This window comes from Pyxicephalus adspersus, chromosome 9 (assembly GCF_032062135.1).
Source record: "Pyxicephalus adspersus chromosome 9, UCB_Pads_2.0, whole genome shotgun sequence".
Lineage (NCBI taxonomy): Eukaryota > Metazoa > Chordata > Amphibia > Anura > Pyxicephalidae > Pyxicephalus > Pyxicephalus adspersus.
In genome coordinates this window covers 1,115,613-1,133,768 of record NC_092866.1, presented here as the reverse complement: position 1 = coordinate 1,133,768, position 18,156 = coordinate 1,115,613, and the positions used below count along the sequence as shown (strand labels likewise).

Sequence of the window (18,156 nt, the reverse complement as noted above, 5' to 3'; positions counted from 1 at the left end):
TAGTGAAGCTGGGTGATCCAGCAAACCTGGAATGGATTTCCTAAAAGTAATTTGTTAGCCAATTATTATTAATAAACAGGATTTATATAGCGCCAACATATTGCACAGCGCTGTACAATAAATAGGGGCTGCTAATGACAGACAGATACAGACAGTGATACAGGAGGAGGAGAGGACCCTGCCCCGAAGAGCTTACAATCTAAGAGGTGGGGGAAGTATCACACAATAGAAGGGGGATATGAAATGGTGGGAAGTAGTGAGGGTTTAGGAGACAGAAGAAGATAAGTAGGCAAGTTTGAAAAAATATATTTTAAGGGCTATTTTAAATGAGCAGAAAGTAGAAGCAAGCCGAACAGGATGAGGAAGACCATTCCAGAGAGTTGTGGCAGCTCTAGAAAAGTCTTGGAGCCGTGCGTGTGATGAGGTTATGAGTGAGGAAGTTTCCAATTCTAGACCAGATGCATTCCAGGTTTGCTGGATCGTCCAGCTTCACTAATAAAAGTGTATCCTCTCCAGCTTGGGAGAACTTTAATAAATCAAGTCCATTGAAGCATAAACAAGCTTTTTGTGATCCAGCTTATGTCTAAATAATGTAAATTCCATTTTCTGTAGCATTATTCTTTTAAACATATCACCTAACTTGTAAAGGTCAACATTTAATGAGGAAGATAAAAGCTGCGTCTCAGGGAATGAATCCACCGTGAGTGAACAGTTTGTGAATGTCATGCGTGCGATAGCATCGTGTCTCATGGCGCAGCGAAGAGGTGATGCTGAAAAGGAACAATAACATGAATATTTTCCAGGAGTTCCATGTTGCGGGTGCTGGAGCTCATTGTCCTGGGAAGTGTTTGAGATCGGCATTTTATTCTTTGCTTTATGAGCATTGGTACATCAGCCGTCATGTTGGAAAATAACAATCCCTTTCATCAAATCTGATGGCGATAAGAAGCAGCGATTGTTCATTGTCATCCCACGGATTGCGGACTCCTTTTTTAATGTGCGGATTAATTTCTGAGTTCAAGAACAGCTATTGAAAAAGTGAAATCCATTTGTGAGTGACGTGTGCGAGGAACGAATAGATTGCCGTACTTATCCGGTACATTCTCTGCATCCTAAACCCAGTAATGGAAAGTAACTTTATTCTTTTTCGGTATCACAATGACGCCCACATATTCCGGGAGGAAATACATAAAATGAATTCCAACGTGACGAACATATAAGACAATCGGTGTGTATGGGAAATTGATCTGGAATGACTTCAAAACATTCCTCCAGGATGTGCTAAAGAGGATCTGTCAGTGACTGTAGAGGTCGGCCATATTAATCAGTGACTTTGCCTAGGCTGAGATGATGTCATCAGTCTGTTGCAGGCAGATGCAGTATTTCCTCAATCTCCTCTCTCATTACATTGCAACATTGTAACTTTGTAGCATCTTAATCCTGCTGACTCTGGATGATGTCTGACAGATGGGGACACTTACCTTAGCATCAGACCTCTATTTTCTATGTATTCTCTATGATTAGCCCTGAGGAATTCGTTTTGGATGGTGTGATTTCATTATTTGGAGGCACAGCAGCGTTTGTTGGCTCTGGGGTAGTTTCTGTGCAATTGCTAGATGATTGTCGCACGAGGTAAATAGTCAGGATCATCTCAAGTGTAAATCTCTCATGTGTACAGCTATCCCCCAGCAATGAACGACTGATTGGGAATGGCCACTGTACTTTCCTATTGAGGAGGACATACGTGGTCCCTGGCTCTTCCTCCCACTGCTGTGTGTACATTGATCACTTGTTTCAAGCCTCAGAAATCTAATGTGTCTCCAAGCCACCAGACACCTCAAGAGTTTTGTTCCATCAGAAATACGGCCAAAGATCTCGCAGAATTAGGCTACGTACACACGTGCAATGGTTCTCGTCTTATAATCGGCTCGGAGCCAATAACGGACGGGAATCTGGCGTGTGTACAGCGCTCGTTGTTCATCGTCCAAATGACCGTCCTGGCGGATGCACAGACAGTGGATAACGAACGATCGTAATGGAAGTAAAGGGGGAGAGAACAGCGGGGTGCCGCTCCGTCGTTCTCCCCTCTCTATATACATCACTCGTTCATGCATCGTGCAGTCGTTTGTCGTTGGAAAGGATCGTGAAAGATCATTTCCAATGACAATTATTGCACGTGTGTACATAGCCTTAGTCATTCTCTCCAAAACTTTAAATAATTTTTTGCTGCTGTAAAAAGATAAAGTGTGAATTCTAAATAAAACTGGGGCCGGCTTCACTGGGGGAGGAACTCGCAGCCGCGGCTCTGTTACTATCAATAATAAGGATATGAATATCGCTGACGTCCATCCACGCCATGACGGTCTCTGAATGTTTTCATCAGATGTTCCATATTGCAGCCCCCACTCATCCTCAATGGCTGTGAGCTGACAATGATTGTTGATGTAAATATGAAGATGTTACTGGTTAATTATACATTGCGGCGGCTCGGAGCGTAGACATGGCATCCCGCTGCGCTCTGATTAGCGGTGCCGCTTCTTCCTCTATTTAAATTTGACTGGCAGACGAAAGAAAAAAAAATCTGTAATTCCAACAACACACAAATTGTGCTTTGCAGGTTCGCTCGCCGCGGTGATGTCAGTCGCTGAATTAAAAGGAGTTTAATAACTATTATTAAACTCTTTATTGGATTGAAAACCGACCCTTGCAGTGATTCCAGCAAATAGCAATCATGCAACGTGAAGATCATTTTGATGACCAACATTCATCTCTCCAACTGGATAAAATGGGAAATGCCCATCAACGGGCCATGAGACTGAAAAAGTGATCCAGCAAACATGGAATGAATCTGGTCCAGGATTGAAAACATTTGCCAATTAGTACTAAATGACGGTCAAAAAATGCATTCCAGGTTTGCTGGATCACCCACGTTTTCCCATGATAGTCGATCTTCTACAGTCTTGGAGATCTTTATTAAATCTGGCGCAGTGTGTCAGATGACCTGACTTTCAATCCTGATAATATTCTCAGATCAGTTGTCATGTGATAGTAATAAAGTTTACATGGTATAGCTAAAACTTTCTCAGTTTGTAGGTTCAGGAAAGGGTTAAAAGTAACGGAAATAGCAATATCAAGCTACATACACCCAAGAAAATCTAGGGTGTATACAGAGCTCCCCTGACCAACCAGGAACAATCACTTTACATTCCTATGGAGGAGAGCACAGAAGGGAGAAACTTATTCATCCTCCCTTCTCCATAGAATGGAACAATTCTGTGTGAACTTGTTAAGAAAAGATCATTTCCAGCGACAGTAATCTGATATCCCTGCGAGGCTGTAGATATTTGTTCCCATTTTGTTATGACAATTTTGTATTTTAGTGACAACAATCACCAGGACTAATAGAAAGGTCAATCTTCTCACAGCGGACATAGGCATCAATAAAAAGTTAATAAAAGTTCCCCCTATGGACAATTTTGGGTACAGAAGTCTCTCTCTCTGATTCACTGGTGCTCTTTGTATGAATCCTGGACCTGGTATCTATTTCCTCATCCTTTATTTTGAGCCAAAACCAGGGGTCTGCATGCCAATCATTTATTGTACAAATTGCCACCTGGCAGTGAAGTGCCACCTCCCAACCTCCATGCTGCCAGCCAAGGAATTCCCTGACCCAGACCGGATGGTGATGCATTGGCATCATGTGGATTCACCCCCAGCCTGTCTGAAGAGTATTCTCCCACCATGAGTGACCGGGGTAGATGTGTGCAGGGGTATAGTGAGCAGGGGAAGGGGTGCGGTGTTGGAATACATGGGGGTGCAGTGTTAGGGTATGTGTAAGGAAGGGGTGCAGGAACAGGTAGGAGGAAGTAGTGCGGTGGTGAATAAGTGTAATAAGGGGTGCAGTGTTACATGAAGTGTGAGGAGATGCAATGGTGACAGAGATGTTGGGGTGCAATGGTGGAACAAGTGTGAAAAGGTGGTGGGGGGCAGTGTAAGAACAGGTGTGAGAAGGGAGTGCAATAGTGCCAGAGATTTTGGGGTGCAATGGTGGAACAACTGCATGCCAATTGCTAACCACACATGAAAAAAAATATGTGTGAATGTGAATGCCAAGCTAAAATTGTGTGATAAATGTTTATTATTTTACAGTGACATTAAAAATGATTTTTTCCTAAAAAATGTACACTACCTGCCTGCTGCATCATGGAATCTTTGTTGTATAGGTAAAGCTCCACCTCTCTAGGGGCTCTATTTATAAATGATTCCCATGTCAATTCGCCTGTTCCAGCTCTTGTTTCAGTTCCTAAGAAAACAATGACTCGTTCTGCCACCTAGTGGTCACTTTTTAAAGTGCACAGCTGTCACAATAGGAAATGCTATGTGTATAAATAAAATGAGCGAATTGGCAGGGAAATAATTTATAAATAACCCTCTAGGATAACCCACCATGACTGGCAGTGTATTCATTTTTAATAAGACGATTTTTGGTTTTATTTACTGAACATATTCATGGGAAAATCCCCTCCCTATACAAATTCCCCATCTCACATTCTCACTCCTCTTGCTGTTTTTACTTTTGTTGCTTTTCTGATTCCCAGCAAAACAATTGCAGAAAATCCACAGTGAAAGCTGGCCGCCATGACGGCACTTCCTTCTAATTTTGTGGAAGGAGGGGAACAACTAAGAGGTTTATTGCAGCAAATAAATAAATTGGATGTTTGCATTTAGACGCACGCTTCACATTGTTTCGGGGTTTTTTTTTTTACTCGGCGCCTGCGTTGGGAAGCTTCTAATCCTCAGAGCGTAGATCTCCTGCCTGCTGCCAGCTCAGGGGATTAAAGCTGAACTTCGGAATCCCACATGTAGGATCAATCTCTGGTCTAAAATTGGTATTAAGAGAAAAATTCTACTGTAAATATATCTAAAACTCATATTAGGCCTGATTATAGTGGGTCCTATTAGTGCCCTAAGTACATCGCCCCTGAGTGTCTTGTAAAATCGCTGACTTCTCCAATGCTGGCTGCATCCCTGTCACCCTTAAAGGCTTAAAATCTCACATTACTCAGTGACAGTCATTCCCCAAGTCACTGCCAGGGGGCGCCCCTCAGCTACTCCCCCCACAACATCCTTATCTGCCAAGACATTGCCACCTACTTTACAGATAAAATAGACAAAATCAGACATGATGTCTCTGCCCTACAAGACTTCTCTAGAGCTGCCCCATCTCTCTGGAATGGTCTCATCGTCCTATTCGGCTTGCTCCTACTTTCTGCTCATTTATTAGAGCCCTGAAAAAATGGGTGGGAGACGGGTGAAGAAAGAACAAGGAAGAAAGGTGAAGGATGGAGAATGGAGATGGCTGAAAGTTGCAGAATAGAAACAACTGAGGGGTGATGAAGGGGAATGGAGAAAAGACAGCCGGGTGAGAAGGGTGAAGAGGATTAAAGGATGACAGAAGGATAAAGAATTCAGAGGGGCGAAGGATAAAAAAAAGAGAGAAGGAGAAGGAAAAATAATGGAGAGGCTTGAAGGTTTAAGAAGAGAGAGGAGTAAAGGATGAAGAATAGAGACAAGAGAAGAATGAAGAAGAACGATGGGTGAGGGATCAGGAAGAGAGATGGATGAAAAATTAAGAATGGAGATAAGTAAAGGATGAAGAAGGGAGAGGAGAGAATGAAGAAGGGAGAGGGGTGAAGGATGAAGAAGGGAGAGGGGTGAAGGATGAAGAAGGGAGAGGGGTGAATGATGAAGAAGGGAGAGGGGTGAAGCATGAAGAAGGGAAAGGGGTGAAGGATGAAGAAGGGAGAGGGGTGAAGGATGAAGAAGGGAGAAAAGAGAAGGATGAAATGGGGAGAATGTTAAGTGATGAAGAAGTGGGAAGGGTGGAGGAGAGACAATGGGCCTAAGTTATTAAAGCTCTCCAAGGCTGGACAGGATAAACTTTCATCAGTGAAGCTGGGTGATCCACCAACCTGGAGTGGATTTCTTGAAAGTCATTAGCTATTTGATATGAATGAAAAAAGAAAAGAAAGCTGGGGTGTTTTAATTGCGGCAAATGTATTAAGGGTTCAAATTGTGCATGAAGGGGGGGGGAGGGTGGAATGAGACCATAAACTAGACAATGTGTTTCTACTGAGTTATAACAATAAGACGTTTCGTGTCCCGACGCGTTTCGCCTCTCACGGTTTCTTCAGGGGTCTCAGTGTAGAGCGTTTGTTCAGTAGTCAGGCTACATACGTCTCACGGTGGGAAGGATGTTTCAAAGAAAAAGGGCGTGTGGATGGCGGCGTTCAGCAGAGGCGCTGTACAGGTGAGTGTCTGATCTGAAGCCCTGAGAGGCGAAACGCGTTGGAGCACGAGACGTCTAATCGTTATAACTCGGTAGGAACTCATTGTCTAGTTCATGGTCTTATTTCCCCCCTTCACAGATTGTGTAGTGGGGAGGACTAATAAGACATGAATCTGGGTAACCTGTAGCTGTATGCACAATTTGAACCTTTATTTAATATATTTCCCACAATTGAAACACCCTGGCTTTCTTTTTTCATTCATTATTAATATCTATCAGGGTAGGCGGCCTGATCCTATTCTGAGATTACTGATTAGCACCCGTCTCACCAATAATTAGCTATTTGTTAGCAAATGTTTTCAATCCTGGACCAGATCCATTCCAGGTTTGATGAATCACCCAGGTTCACTGATTAAAGTGTATCCTCCCCAGCTTTGGAGAGCTTTAATAAATCAGGACCAATGAGACAATAAAAAAGACAGTGAATGTTGAGGATGAAGAGGAGAGATGTTTGGGAGGGGTAAGTGGAAGACTCCTCAGTTCCTGACCCTGCCCGGAGTCCATCTGTTACTTTAATGCCGAAGTTTAGGGTCAGACAGGTAAATCCTCCTCCTAATCTGACAACACTCAGCTTCTGCTTACTGCACCAAGCGGCAAACTACGGGGTCACCTAAAGGTGGATTTACAGGAAAGTAGAGCGGAAGGCTGTAACCTATAGCAACCAAATGAATCCTTTACTGTTCTGTATGCACTAAACCTGGTGAAATGGGATTGGTTGCTATAAGTTTCCCTATACTATCATGGATCCTTTAATCTGCCCCCAGCTGCCCCTTTATTAAATCTGCCCCCAGCCCCCCTTCATTAAATCTTCCCCCAGCCCCCCTTTATTAAATCTAATCTTCCCCCAGCTGCCCCTTTATTAAATCTGCCCCCAGCCCCCCTTCATTAAATATTCCCCCAGCTCCCCCTTTATTAAATCACACTTTCACTAGAACAAGAACAGAGGGGAAATCTTCCAATGGGGCAGCTGTTCCAGTTTCTGGTAAAAGAGATTTTCCCTTTTTTTTTCAGATGCCAAACAATTATTTGCTGCAGCTTTATATTCTGGAACTTTTGATCTTATAAAAATAAAAATCAGGGATTGTAGCTTTGTGACACCATTGAAGCTGAGGACTGAAGAAGATGACAGAGAGTTCTGATCACATGAATGGAGAAACCATCAATGAGCTCCCCAGGCCTCTGATCTCTACACTGTGCCATGGCAGAGACTATTCTACACACCTGCAGCTTCCTGTATTCAGCTGTCAGCCTGGCCTGCCTCCTAGTGGTCGTCTGTGCACATCGCACCAAAATGTGATTCTGATAAATAATAAAAGATAATTTCTGTATTCATTCTGCAATGTTAATATTTTATCAAGAAAGATTTAAATCTGCTCTGTTTTTATCTTTATGTGTGTTTATTTTTGGTCTCCCAGCTAATAAGTGTGCGCTGCAAAATGAGCTAGGGGAGTTTTCCTTTAGGTCTCACAAAAATATATAACATCAGTCTGCAGATTTCATTAATATATCTCTGGTGATCCTGCCATTAAGTTTAGTCACTTCCAGTTATGGGATGACAACTGTTTTTCAATTGTGCACGTGCGTTGTCACCCTGTCACATGATCACCTGTACGGCTGAGACACCTGCAGAACTGCAACCAGAAATCCTCCGTGCTGATTGGAGTCATGATGGACTATTGCTGAGAGACCGCTGCTTCCACACACAACAACAATTTATAAATGTGCAGAGTTTACCTACAATGGTGAAATGCCAAACGTTTGCCAGGTTGGTTGGTGCCATATAATAGGCAGGGCCACCTCTCTATACATGTGATGGGGGCAGAAGCAGGCACAGGTTGCACACAGAATATTTTTGGGGTACCCCCCACCACTTTGTCTCCTCTTTATTTCTTCCTTTTCTCGCAATGTGCACTTAGCGCTGTCTGAATTGCAGCTAGCTGACCTCTTGTCGGTAATAGGCACCTACATCCGGCACTCTGTGCCGCCTCCCCTCCCCCCCGTGTCCCTGACAAGCACAATGGACATGTGGCGGGCACAATGGCGGAGGACTGGCGGCGGGGAGGTTGGCGGTGCCCTAAGTGGTACTTGGGAGATTTATTATGGAATGAAATGTTTTGTGTCTCCAGGAGGCTGAGTGCAGCTGCTATACACAGGAAGTGGATTCTGATAATGAAGAAGCCATTAACCCCACCGTCTGGGGGACACTTAAGTGGATGTGGGGGCTGCCATTGCCCCCCCACTGTGCCGCCATTCCTTGCCCTCTGTAATTATGCCACTCACAGACTTCATGAATTGCAACTGCAGCCCCAGATTTAAGATATGCGCCATACAGAGGCAAGTTTCACCTCCCAGGTAATGCAGGAGACCTGAGAAGGCGAGGATTCAGCCTGGGCCAGGAGGTGGTGAGATCACCAATGCAGATAACGTGTCGCAGTATTGCGATGTGTAAATGATGAACGTGGATCGGTCCGTGTGCAGTGCCATGACAGGTGCACTTTATAATTCCGTGCCATCTGCTGATACAACTAAAACTGGTGAAACAATTCACCGGAGAGCCACGCTCCTAGCCGATTCTCACAGGATTCACCAGTTTGAGAAGAAAATAATTGGCGGGTGGATGCGTTAATTACCCCGGGGAGAGGAGGGGAGGCAGGGGGGGTAATTACAGCCGGTCACTGGGGGGATTGTGTTTGTCCTCAGCCGGCTCATCATAATTCCCACGATGGGGTCCTCGATTCCTCAGCACGATGGGGTCACCAGGGCGGAGATATCACATTGGGGTGAGAGGTGTAAAGGGAACCTGTCACTACAAATGCTGCATTGATATATTGGTCAGCTGCAGCTTCACTGTGCATCCTAACAATGCTTTGCGCTGGTACAAGGCCTACGCATTTCATGCTGCAGCTGTGACTGAGAGACACTGATATGTTCTATGCCGGGTGCAGGGCTACAAACAGCAAAATATAATGCAACCGCATACAACTTTCCCTGATGACAGGTTCTCTTTATGTGCTCACGCAGCATGGCATTGCATGATCAGTACTATCCAGGTGTGAGCTGTAGGGGAGAATTTCTCTTACTTCCTGCCCTGTGTTGTCACACCTGGAGACATCCCATATTCCAGTAGCTGCCATTGCTGCATTCTAGGCCATGGCGACAATAAGCCACCGACCCACCCCACCATTACTGCACCATGCACTGAAGGCCACTGCACCCAACATGCGCTCCTGCATTGTTATGGCCCACAGTGTACCGTCTTGTAGTAGCTGACATTGCGCCCAATATGCACTCTTGCAGTTCCTGCCACTATGGGCAAAGCCTTTGCACCTGACATGCACTCCTGTGCCAGCTGCCACTGAACCCAATGGGTTGTCATGTACTGTCACTGCACCTGATGTGTACATTTACACCAAGGCATCCAATGCACCCGCTGGCACTCACAATTCCGACACCACAGCTGCACCCAGCAGGCACTTCTCTACAGAATGCCATTGCACCTGACTCCCTGCACCCCATTCACACTCCAAGGCGAGCCACCATTGCACTTGCAGCCCTTGCACCTGAAGCATAGAATGCATGCACTGCCCTCCCCTCTGAACTCTCTGCCCACCAGGGAAATGTCTCTGGATTTCATTCACTCAGCCCACAGCACTGCGATGGGGGAACTCCGGGGCTGATTTGGGGCACCGTAAAGAGGATGGCAAAGTTCTGATTGGACTGAACAACCTTCTACCCTGGGGAAAAGCTACAATGATGGTGCCATACAGGAAGTACACGCTTGGCACCCATGTATGACCCCCACGTATGGCACCCATGTATGACCCCCATGAATAGCACCCACGTATGACACCCATGGGTGGCACCCCTGTATGACACCCACGTATGGCACCCACGTGTGACCCCCATGTATAGCACCCACATATGGCACCCCTGTATAACACCCATTATAACACCCCTGTATGGCACTTACATATGACACCTCTCATATGGCACTCATGTTTGGAACTCACTTATGACACCCATGTCACATGACTGACTGATTTTCCAAGGCTGTGATCACAGTACAGAGGAGCGGAGGAGTTCTTTATCAGATTTGTTACCTCAGGGAGATCTCTGATCTTCTGTTCTGTCTCTGCACACTTCCTGTAATCTCTCCCTCACTTCCTGTCTGATAACAATGATCACCAATCTAGGTGAATCTCCCCAGCGGGGGCATGGACAGCAATAAGAACAGACCGGGGGGTCAAACCCTCCCCTGTGCACCCAAAGGTTTGCCGTTATTTGCCCCTTAGTGGGCAGAATCACACCGGAACAATTGGAGAGATGTTATAACATGCTCTGTAGGGATCAGTGCCTTTCTGCTGATTGGAGAACTCTGAGCTGGGGGCATGTCAGATCCTAGCAGAGGGACCGCTGCTTCCACACAAGTTGCAAAGCTCTTTCTCTGCTGCATGCTGGCCGGGCACAGGAAGCATGTGCACATTATTAATGTCAGCTATATAAATGTATAATAATAGTGTGTGACTGTGGGGGGATATTAGAGTGTCAGCTCCTCTGTACAAAGACTGATGGGACTGGCTCAGTGATCTCTGTACAGCACTATGGTATATGTCAGAGCTATATAAATGTATAATAATAGTGTGTGACTGTGGGTCTCTGTACAGCACTATGGTATATGTCAGAGCTATATAAATGTATAATAATAGTGTGTGACTGTGGGGGACATTAGAGTGTCAGCTCCTCTGTACAGAGACTGATGGGACTGGCTCAGTGATCTCTGCACAGCACTGCGGTATATGTCAGAGCTATATAAATGTATAATAATAGCGTGTGACAGTGGGGGGACATTAGAGTGTCAGTTAGAGCTGACTCCTCTGTACAGAGATTGGTTCAGTGATCTCTGTACAGCACTATGATTTATGATAGCGCTATAAAAAGGCCCTCACGCTGCCGTTGCCCCTGGTTACCCCCTTTCCTGGTCAGATCTCTGGCAAACCGGAAGTAAATGTTTCTTTAAAGAGGGGGCGGGGTTGGACGGTGCCTCAGGCGGAAAGGCAGTAGGAAGGGCGTGGTTTACACTGCGTTGACTGCAAGCATCGAGATGGGGCGTGTCCTTGTAAATGGGCAGGCTCTGCGTATTGGGTCGCGCGTTGATGACGTAGGTGGAGGCCGCGCCAACAGCAGTAGGATCCGGTGAATCGTCGGTCCGGTGCAGTGAGCGAGGAGCCCGGCCTCTTCTCCTCCTCTCAGGTAACATAGCGCCGCCTATAATCCTTTATGTACCCTTTACCTTCTGCAAGGACTCCCACCGCCCCGGAGGTCACACGAAGCCCCCTCAGCTGTACACAGACCCGGGCAGCCATGTACAAAGAGAACCTGTCACCGCAGGATGGCCATTGCAGAGGCTGGCTTGGTGCGATGCAGAGATTATTAGCAGCCCTAACAGGGCATGCGACGTGATAGCTGAGCCCTGTGTGTGGTGACAGGTTCTCTTTATTATGGGGGAGGGGGTAAATATTGGGGGCACATTGCAGATGGATCAGGTAAGTTCAGTTCCCTTTCTCCCCCTCATGAGCTCGGCTTCCAGGACAGGTTCTCTTCAATGCCACGAAACAAAGACTTCCATTGGCCTCCCTTCTGCAGCCTCACCAATCCAGGGCCCAATGTGCCAGACTGAGATCACTGGGGTCACCACCAATACACAGTATCATGAGCCTGTGTGTGGACAGGTGCTCTTAGCATTGCCGCCCTCCTATTGGCTGGGGCGCTATAACATGCGCTACTAGCATTGTCACCCTCCTATTGGCTGGGCTGCTATGACAGGTGCTCTTTATTGGGGTAGATGGGGGGTATTTATTGGTGGCACATTTCAGATGAATGGGGTAAGTACCATCCCCCCCATCACCACCTCAGGCTGGGCCTCTGACAGGTGCTCTTTACTAGCCGGTCATTAGGATGCCAGGCCCCCATCATGGCCTGTTTTGTTTTGCAGCTATAATGACATCCCATGATATTGTTGTGTATTGTTCCCTGGCCCATTGCTGTCTCCCAGCATGACAGGTGCTCTTTGAGGGCGCCCTCTGCTAGTGCTGCATCATCTAATATATAGACTTGCATTAATTTGAATAATAATTCCCCCCTCTTTATACCCATCCACCAGACTCCGCCTCTCACCTGTTCTTTTTGACAACCAGTAAATGTCACCCTCTGCCCCTGGTGGTCATCTGCCAACCTTTCCTGCCTATTGGTTGCCTGAATTACAGAATGCCAACATCTGGCTCCTCCCACAATATTTTTAACAGGTGACATCACCGGCACAGGGGGCCCACGAGTAATACGATGGTAACAGGTTTGCTTGTTATCCATTCAGGTTCACCCCGAGGTCAAAGTTCATTATCAGGTCAGGTATTTGGGGTGCACAGTCTGCATGCTATTCAGCCCCAGTGGTCACATGACCCTCTGATCTGCCTGCCCCCTGTGCGCGGCTGTTGGTCAGCACTATGTTGACGTCACTGGAAGCACACACTGCACTGCTACAGATGACTGTAGTCCAGCAGAATGATGGATTACCGAGGGGTGACGGTGCTGCTGCCATGCTGAGTAGACGGATCAAGAAATATTTCTCAGATTTTTCACCTCAGGGGAGACTCGCCAAGCCGTGTTCCAGCTGCTTATGTGAAGGGAGGTATTCAGTAGTCCTGGTAAGATGACGGCCCAGCTCCTCCATAGATACAGTACACAATTGTTGTCTCCTGACAGGAAGTGTGTTACTGGCAGGATCACCAAATTGAAAGCATACCAATGCAGCTGCCACAAAGGCCGGGGAGTTGCAACATATGATGCTGATTTTATCCCTCTAACAGTTTGCTGCAGCCAAATCTTTGGAAGTTTGTGAGCGGTCACCCCTGCCCGGCCCCTGCTCCTCCAATCACTTGATGGCTCCGTGGTCAGATTGTGACATCACAGCAGAGATCGCGCTGTTTGTTTTCATGAAGATTCCTCTGATTTAAAGCTCCGCCTCCCCCCCAAAAAGAAACAATCGGCATCTTGCTTAAATATTTTGCTGCTTTTAAAATATACAGAAAAGTGTTTGCAGTGAAAATATCTGGTGATCCCGCCAGTCATATTGAAAAAGCTTTTTGTTTTTTTCTTATTAAATAAGGTAAAAATATTGTTCTGACAGCAGAAAAATCCTAAATGGTCCAATAAGTCTGCCGCCCCCTGTTATTAATAATCAGGATTTATATAGCACCAACATATTACAGAGCGTTGAATATTAAATAGGGGGTGCAGATGACAGACAGACACAGGAGGAGAAGACCCTGCCCTGAAGAGCTTACAATCTAAGAGGAGGGGGCAACCATAGGCTTATAACCACCAGCCTGCCTTGTTCTTGTCTTGTTGGGGAGATTTCCCCCTCACTTCCTGTCCTGGGGACTCAACACAATGGATGTGATTTTTTTTTCATTTGTCAATGCATCCAATCACCTCTCTGTTCTGATAACGGTAACATTTTGGATTTTATGTGTACTGTGACGGTGGCAGACAGGACAAATGAGGGTAAGGGGGGTCTTCTCATCAGGGACACAATAACGGCATTTTAGGGCTAATTCAGCCTGCAGCAGATCTGCTCATAATTTAGCACCCAACTAACCAATCAGCCTAAAAACCCTGCACATCAAGTATCATGTATCTATCCGCAATGCATCATAATACAAAACTGGTTTACACAGAGTAGGGGCCGTCCCCTGCAGAAAAAAAACCCTCTGTGAAAGCTCTCTGCAGAGATCAGACACATCCGTGAGGAGTCACAACTATAAACCTGAAATCCTCATCCTCCCTGATAATTGAGAACTCTAAACAGGATGCATGTCAGGTCCTAGCCGAGAGACCGCTGCTTCCACACAGGGGGCCAAGCTTCTTTCCTGCAGCATGATGGCCGGGCACAGGAATCCTCTTCACATCATTGATGTCAGCAATATATAAATGTATAACATACAGGATTCTGCTAGTCCAATCGCAGTGTTGAACCCAGAATTTCCTTTAGGCTGGGTGGGAAGAAGCTGTAGGTGGGTGGCAGCCCTGATATTGTGACCTAGAAACAGCCGGGTAGTTACTGAAAAGTGCTAGGAGGTGCGCCCAGCTAAAAGGGGTCATGGAGATCACTGAACCGGATGACCTCATCATGCACATGGCACAGCTTGTGTACAATCAATCGATATTGATTATCAATTCACAACCAATCAGAACCTCGGGGAACATTCTCTGTCGTCCGCTGCTTATCACCTTGGATCTGTTGTATTGGCTGAGCATTGACAATCACATCCAATCACAGGTGCTCTGACCAGACATTGCAGTGCGACCTCTGCACTTTATCACTGATATCCCATTCAGCAATCACTAAACTTCGGTTCTCCCTATCGTTCACCTTCTCTGTAATTTATTTCAATGGCTTTTTTTTTTTTTTTTCAGGTACGTTTGACCCATGGCTGCAGCCGACAGTCCTGAACGAGATCCCCTTTCTCCTGAGGAAATCATTCCGGACCTGACAGACGATGAAGACGAGGACAGAGACATCTCATCGGACCGAGAAGAGAACAGCAGCGACTTGCTGATCAATAAACGTTCTCCCTACGATCGGGCTTTTCCAGAATCCAACTCCCCCATGCCATGGGAGAACCCCTCCCCCCAAGCCATCTATAGCGATTCATTAGATAATAAAGGTTCTTCCGATAGCCGAGCCTCCCCTATGCCCTGGGAGAATCCGTCCCCTAAAGCTTCCTATGGCGATTTCCTAGATAGTAAAGATTCGCCTGATTACAGGGACTCCCCTGAGCAGGGCTCTCCCATGCCCTGGGATAATCCATCTCCGAAGATGGAAGAAACTGAAATATCGGATCAAACTTCCAAAGCCATCGATGATTCTCCAAAGGAAGACCAGCTGCTGGATGTTGCAAGCAAAGACAATCCAGACTCTCCCTGTAATCCCGAAGAACCAGACAGAAGTCCCATTAAATCTCCTCTCTTGGATGACGAAGATCGTCTAAGTGAGATCAAATCTCCCGGCAGTGAGCCCACTCGAGACGAGCTCCGATCCCCCGCCGAAGACGCTAACAACGACCTGAGGGACGAGGCCTCCTCCGTCTTGCGGGAACTGGATGAGCACGAACTGGATTATGACGAGGAGGTGCCGGAGGAACCGGCGGCTCCAAACCAAGAAGAGGAATCGGAAAAACTTGTTGGTGACGACGAAGATGAGAAAGACGATAAAGAGAAAGAAGATTCACCTGTGGAGGTGAAGGAGCCCAGCAAGGAGCAGAAAGATGGAGAAGCTCCAAAGGAGAAGAAGAAAGAAGAGGACGATGGAGAGATCGATGAAGGGGAGATTGATGTGAGTTTATTTTGTATATCGTTATGCTTACACATTCTTACTTTCTGCCAAGGTGGAGCCGATCAATATTCTGCTTTGTAACATTGGCTGCTCTGCTTGTATTCCCATTACCTGGGCTGCAGAAAAGAGATCACCACCCGGTGTTCTCCACACAGCTAATGGTCAGGTAGATGAGGGACTCTGCACCGGGGGGGGTGATAGAAGAACAAAGCTCAGTATTTTATAGTCATTGCAGGAATATTCCGGGGCTGCAAGTCTGGTTAGCACACCTTACACCTACATTTCTCCTCTTGGCTGTACATAAAATGTTATTTACCCTAATAACACATACAGGTGTCCATATTAAGGCTGGGCACACTTATTTTACAATCCTTTCCAACGACAAGACTGCACAATGCATGAACGAGCTCTGTACATACAGCACTATGGAAAGGGCAGAACGATGGAACGGCACCCCGCTCTTCTCTCTTTCTTTCACTTTCATTACGATCATCCTCGTCTGTGAATCCTCGTGTGTATGTAGCCTTAGACTTCCTAGCAGCCACTGATCCTGGGTCCCCCCTTTTTTACGCAAGTTCTTATAACTGGTCACAAGTTACATAGAGAGTAGCTGGGTCCCCCCACTTGCAACAGATTCGTAGTATATAATACCACCCTTAGTGTATATGGTAGCAACCCCCCTCCCTTTGTATATGGTAGCACCCCCCCCCCCCTTTTTTGTATATATTAGAACTCTGGGGTATGGCCGGGTTTGTTCTAGGACTGGGCGGACATGCTGCAGAAGCACATAGGCCTGGTAATGTGTCTCCTGTTTGTATCTGTATATCAGTAATTCCATTTATAGGAGGTATCAGGTGGGTGTGTGGAGGGAGGGTGCATGGTTTTCTTTAAGTTTATTAGGCACACAGGAGCCTGGGGGTGTAATAATACTTTCCCCCTGTGAACAAATAATAATATTTTTTAAAAATAATTACATGTTTAATAGTTATTTTTTTTTTATATTATTTTTAAACAGGATTTATATAGCATCACATAATATGCAGCACTGTTAATTCTTTTTATGAAAGTAAATGTTCACCTTGGACTGGCCCCAGAATTGCTGGGGCTTGTTCAGTATTTGCCAGAATGCACCTTATATAATGACATACTTGCCTGCTGGGTTTGTGGTATTCCCCCCACAATATTTCAAAGCTGGGTGGGAAGAAGCTGTAGGTGGGTGACCCCAGTATTGTGACCCAACTCTTCAGTAACCACCGAAAAATGCTGGGTGGTGCGCCCAGCTAAAAGAGGTTGTGGAGAACACTGGTCTGCTCTATGACATCCTTGCAGGTGCCGTTTTATTGCCCTCCTCCAGGCCACGGTTGTCACATTTGGGGAGACAGGAGACACTGGAAGCAACAGGGATAACCACAGACAGGAACACTGGGACAGCACAGGGAACAGGCAGGGAAATGGCTCTGACTCCAGGCGAGTCGTGTGCTTCCAAGTCAGTTCTGGAGGGCAGAATGTCCCACAATGTGTGGTAGGGGCAATGTGCTTCTTAGTTGGCATAATGTATGGGGAATATCCCTAAATGAAGATGCTCTGACTGGAGCATGGTGGGATCACATCTTTAGTTAGCCATGCACAAGCCATGCCCCCTTCCTAAAATATAAAGAAATGCTCAGTGAAAGCTATAGGAAACATTGGATAAATAATCCCCCGGCTTCAGACGAGTTCACCCAGGGGAGAGGAATCGGGCAGGAGAACCCATGTGAGATGTTTCATCTTGGTTATGATTTTTGCTGTGAGATTAGTATTTGGGGGGTCAGCATTTTATTTCAGAGATCAGCTATAGATCATTGCTGCTTCTAGATAGAGAATAAATAATATTGAGATAGGAAGTGACCTCCATTCAGGGTGTGAAGGATTTGCCATCTCATGAGTCTGACCTCACTGCCTGAACATGACTGGTCAGACGCTGCTTTACTTCCTCTGTATCAGTGGGGTCACCATTAGATGAGAGAACCCAGAAATAACTTTCAGATCTCCATGGAACCCCTTTTATAATACTTTAACATGTGATGGTCAGTGGGAAGAATGTCACCCTTACAGATAAAGTGACACCAATGAGCTAACTGTCCTGAGAGGCACAAACTGCTCACTGCTCAATGAAGCCACAGCGCCCCCTGCATGAACCCTGGTTGGGAGTCGCTGATCTATATTATAGCCCTGACATTAGAGGGAAGGAAATATTTCCTACTAGAATAAAAAGAATTGTAAAACATTTGCAAAGCACCTTAAAGATCCTAAAATACAGCACTGCAAAAAGGTCTTTCATTGGGCTTTTAAAGAAGAGGTCTCCTCCACTCTGTGCTGAGTTATTCTATACCATGGGACAGCCCCTGCATGCACAGCACATGCAGCTATATATAGT

At 46.1% G+C, this 18,156-nt stretch overlaps 1 protein-coding gene across 1 annotated transcript in view; it reads left to right on the top strand.

Moving 5' to 3' along the window:
• Positions 1-11,448: 11,448 nt before the first annotated feature.
• The window catches only part of ZC3H18 (zinc finger CCCH-type containing 18), a 46,688-nt gene continuing 39,980 nt past the window's right edge, over positions 11,449-18,156 (top strand). The window contains exons 1-2 of the mRNA XM_072423012.1: positions 11,449-11,599; positions 14,822-15,740. Coding sequence (XP_072279113.1) covers positions 14,835-15,740 — 906 coding nt within the window. The 5' untranslated portion in view covers positions 11,449-11,599; positions 14,822-14,834. The remainder of the gene's footprint in view (positions 11,600-14,821; positions 15,741-18,156) is intronic.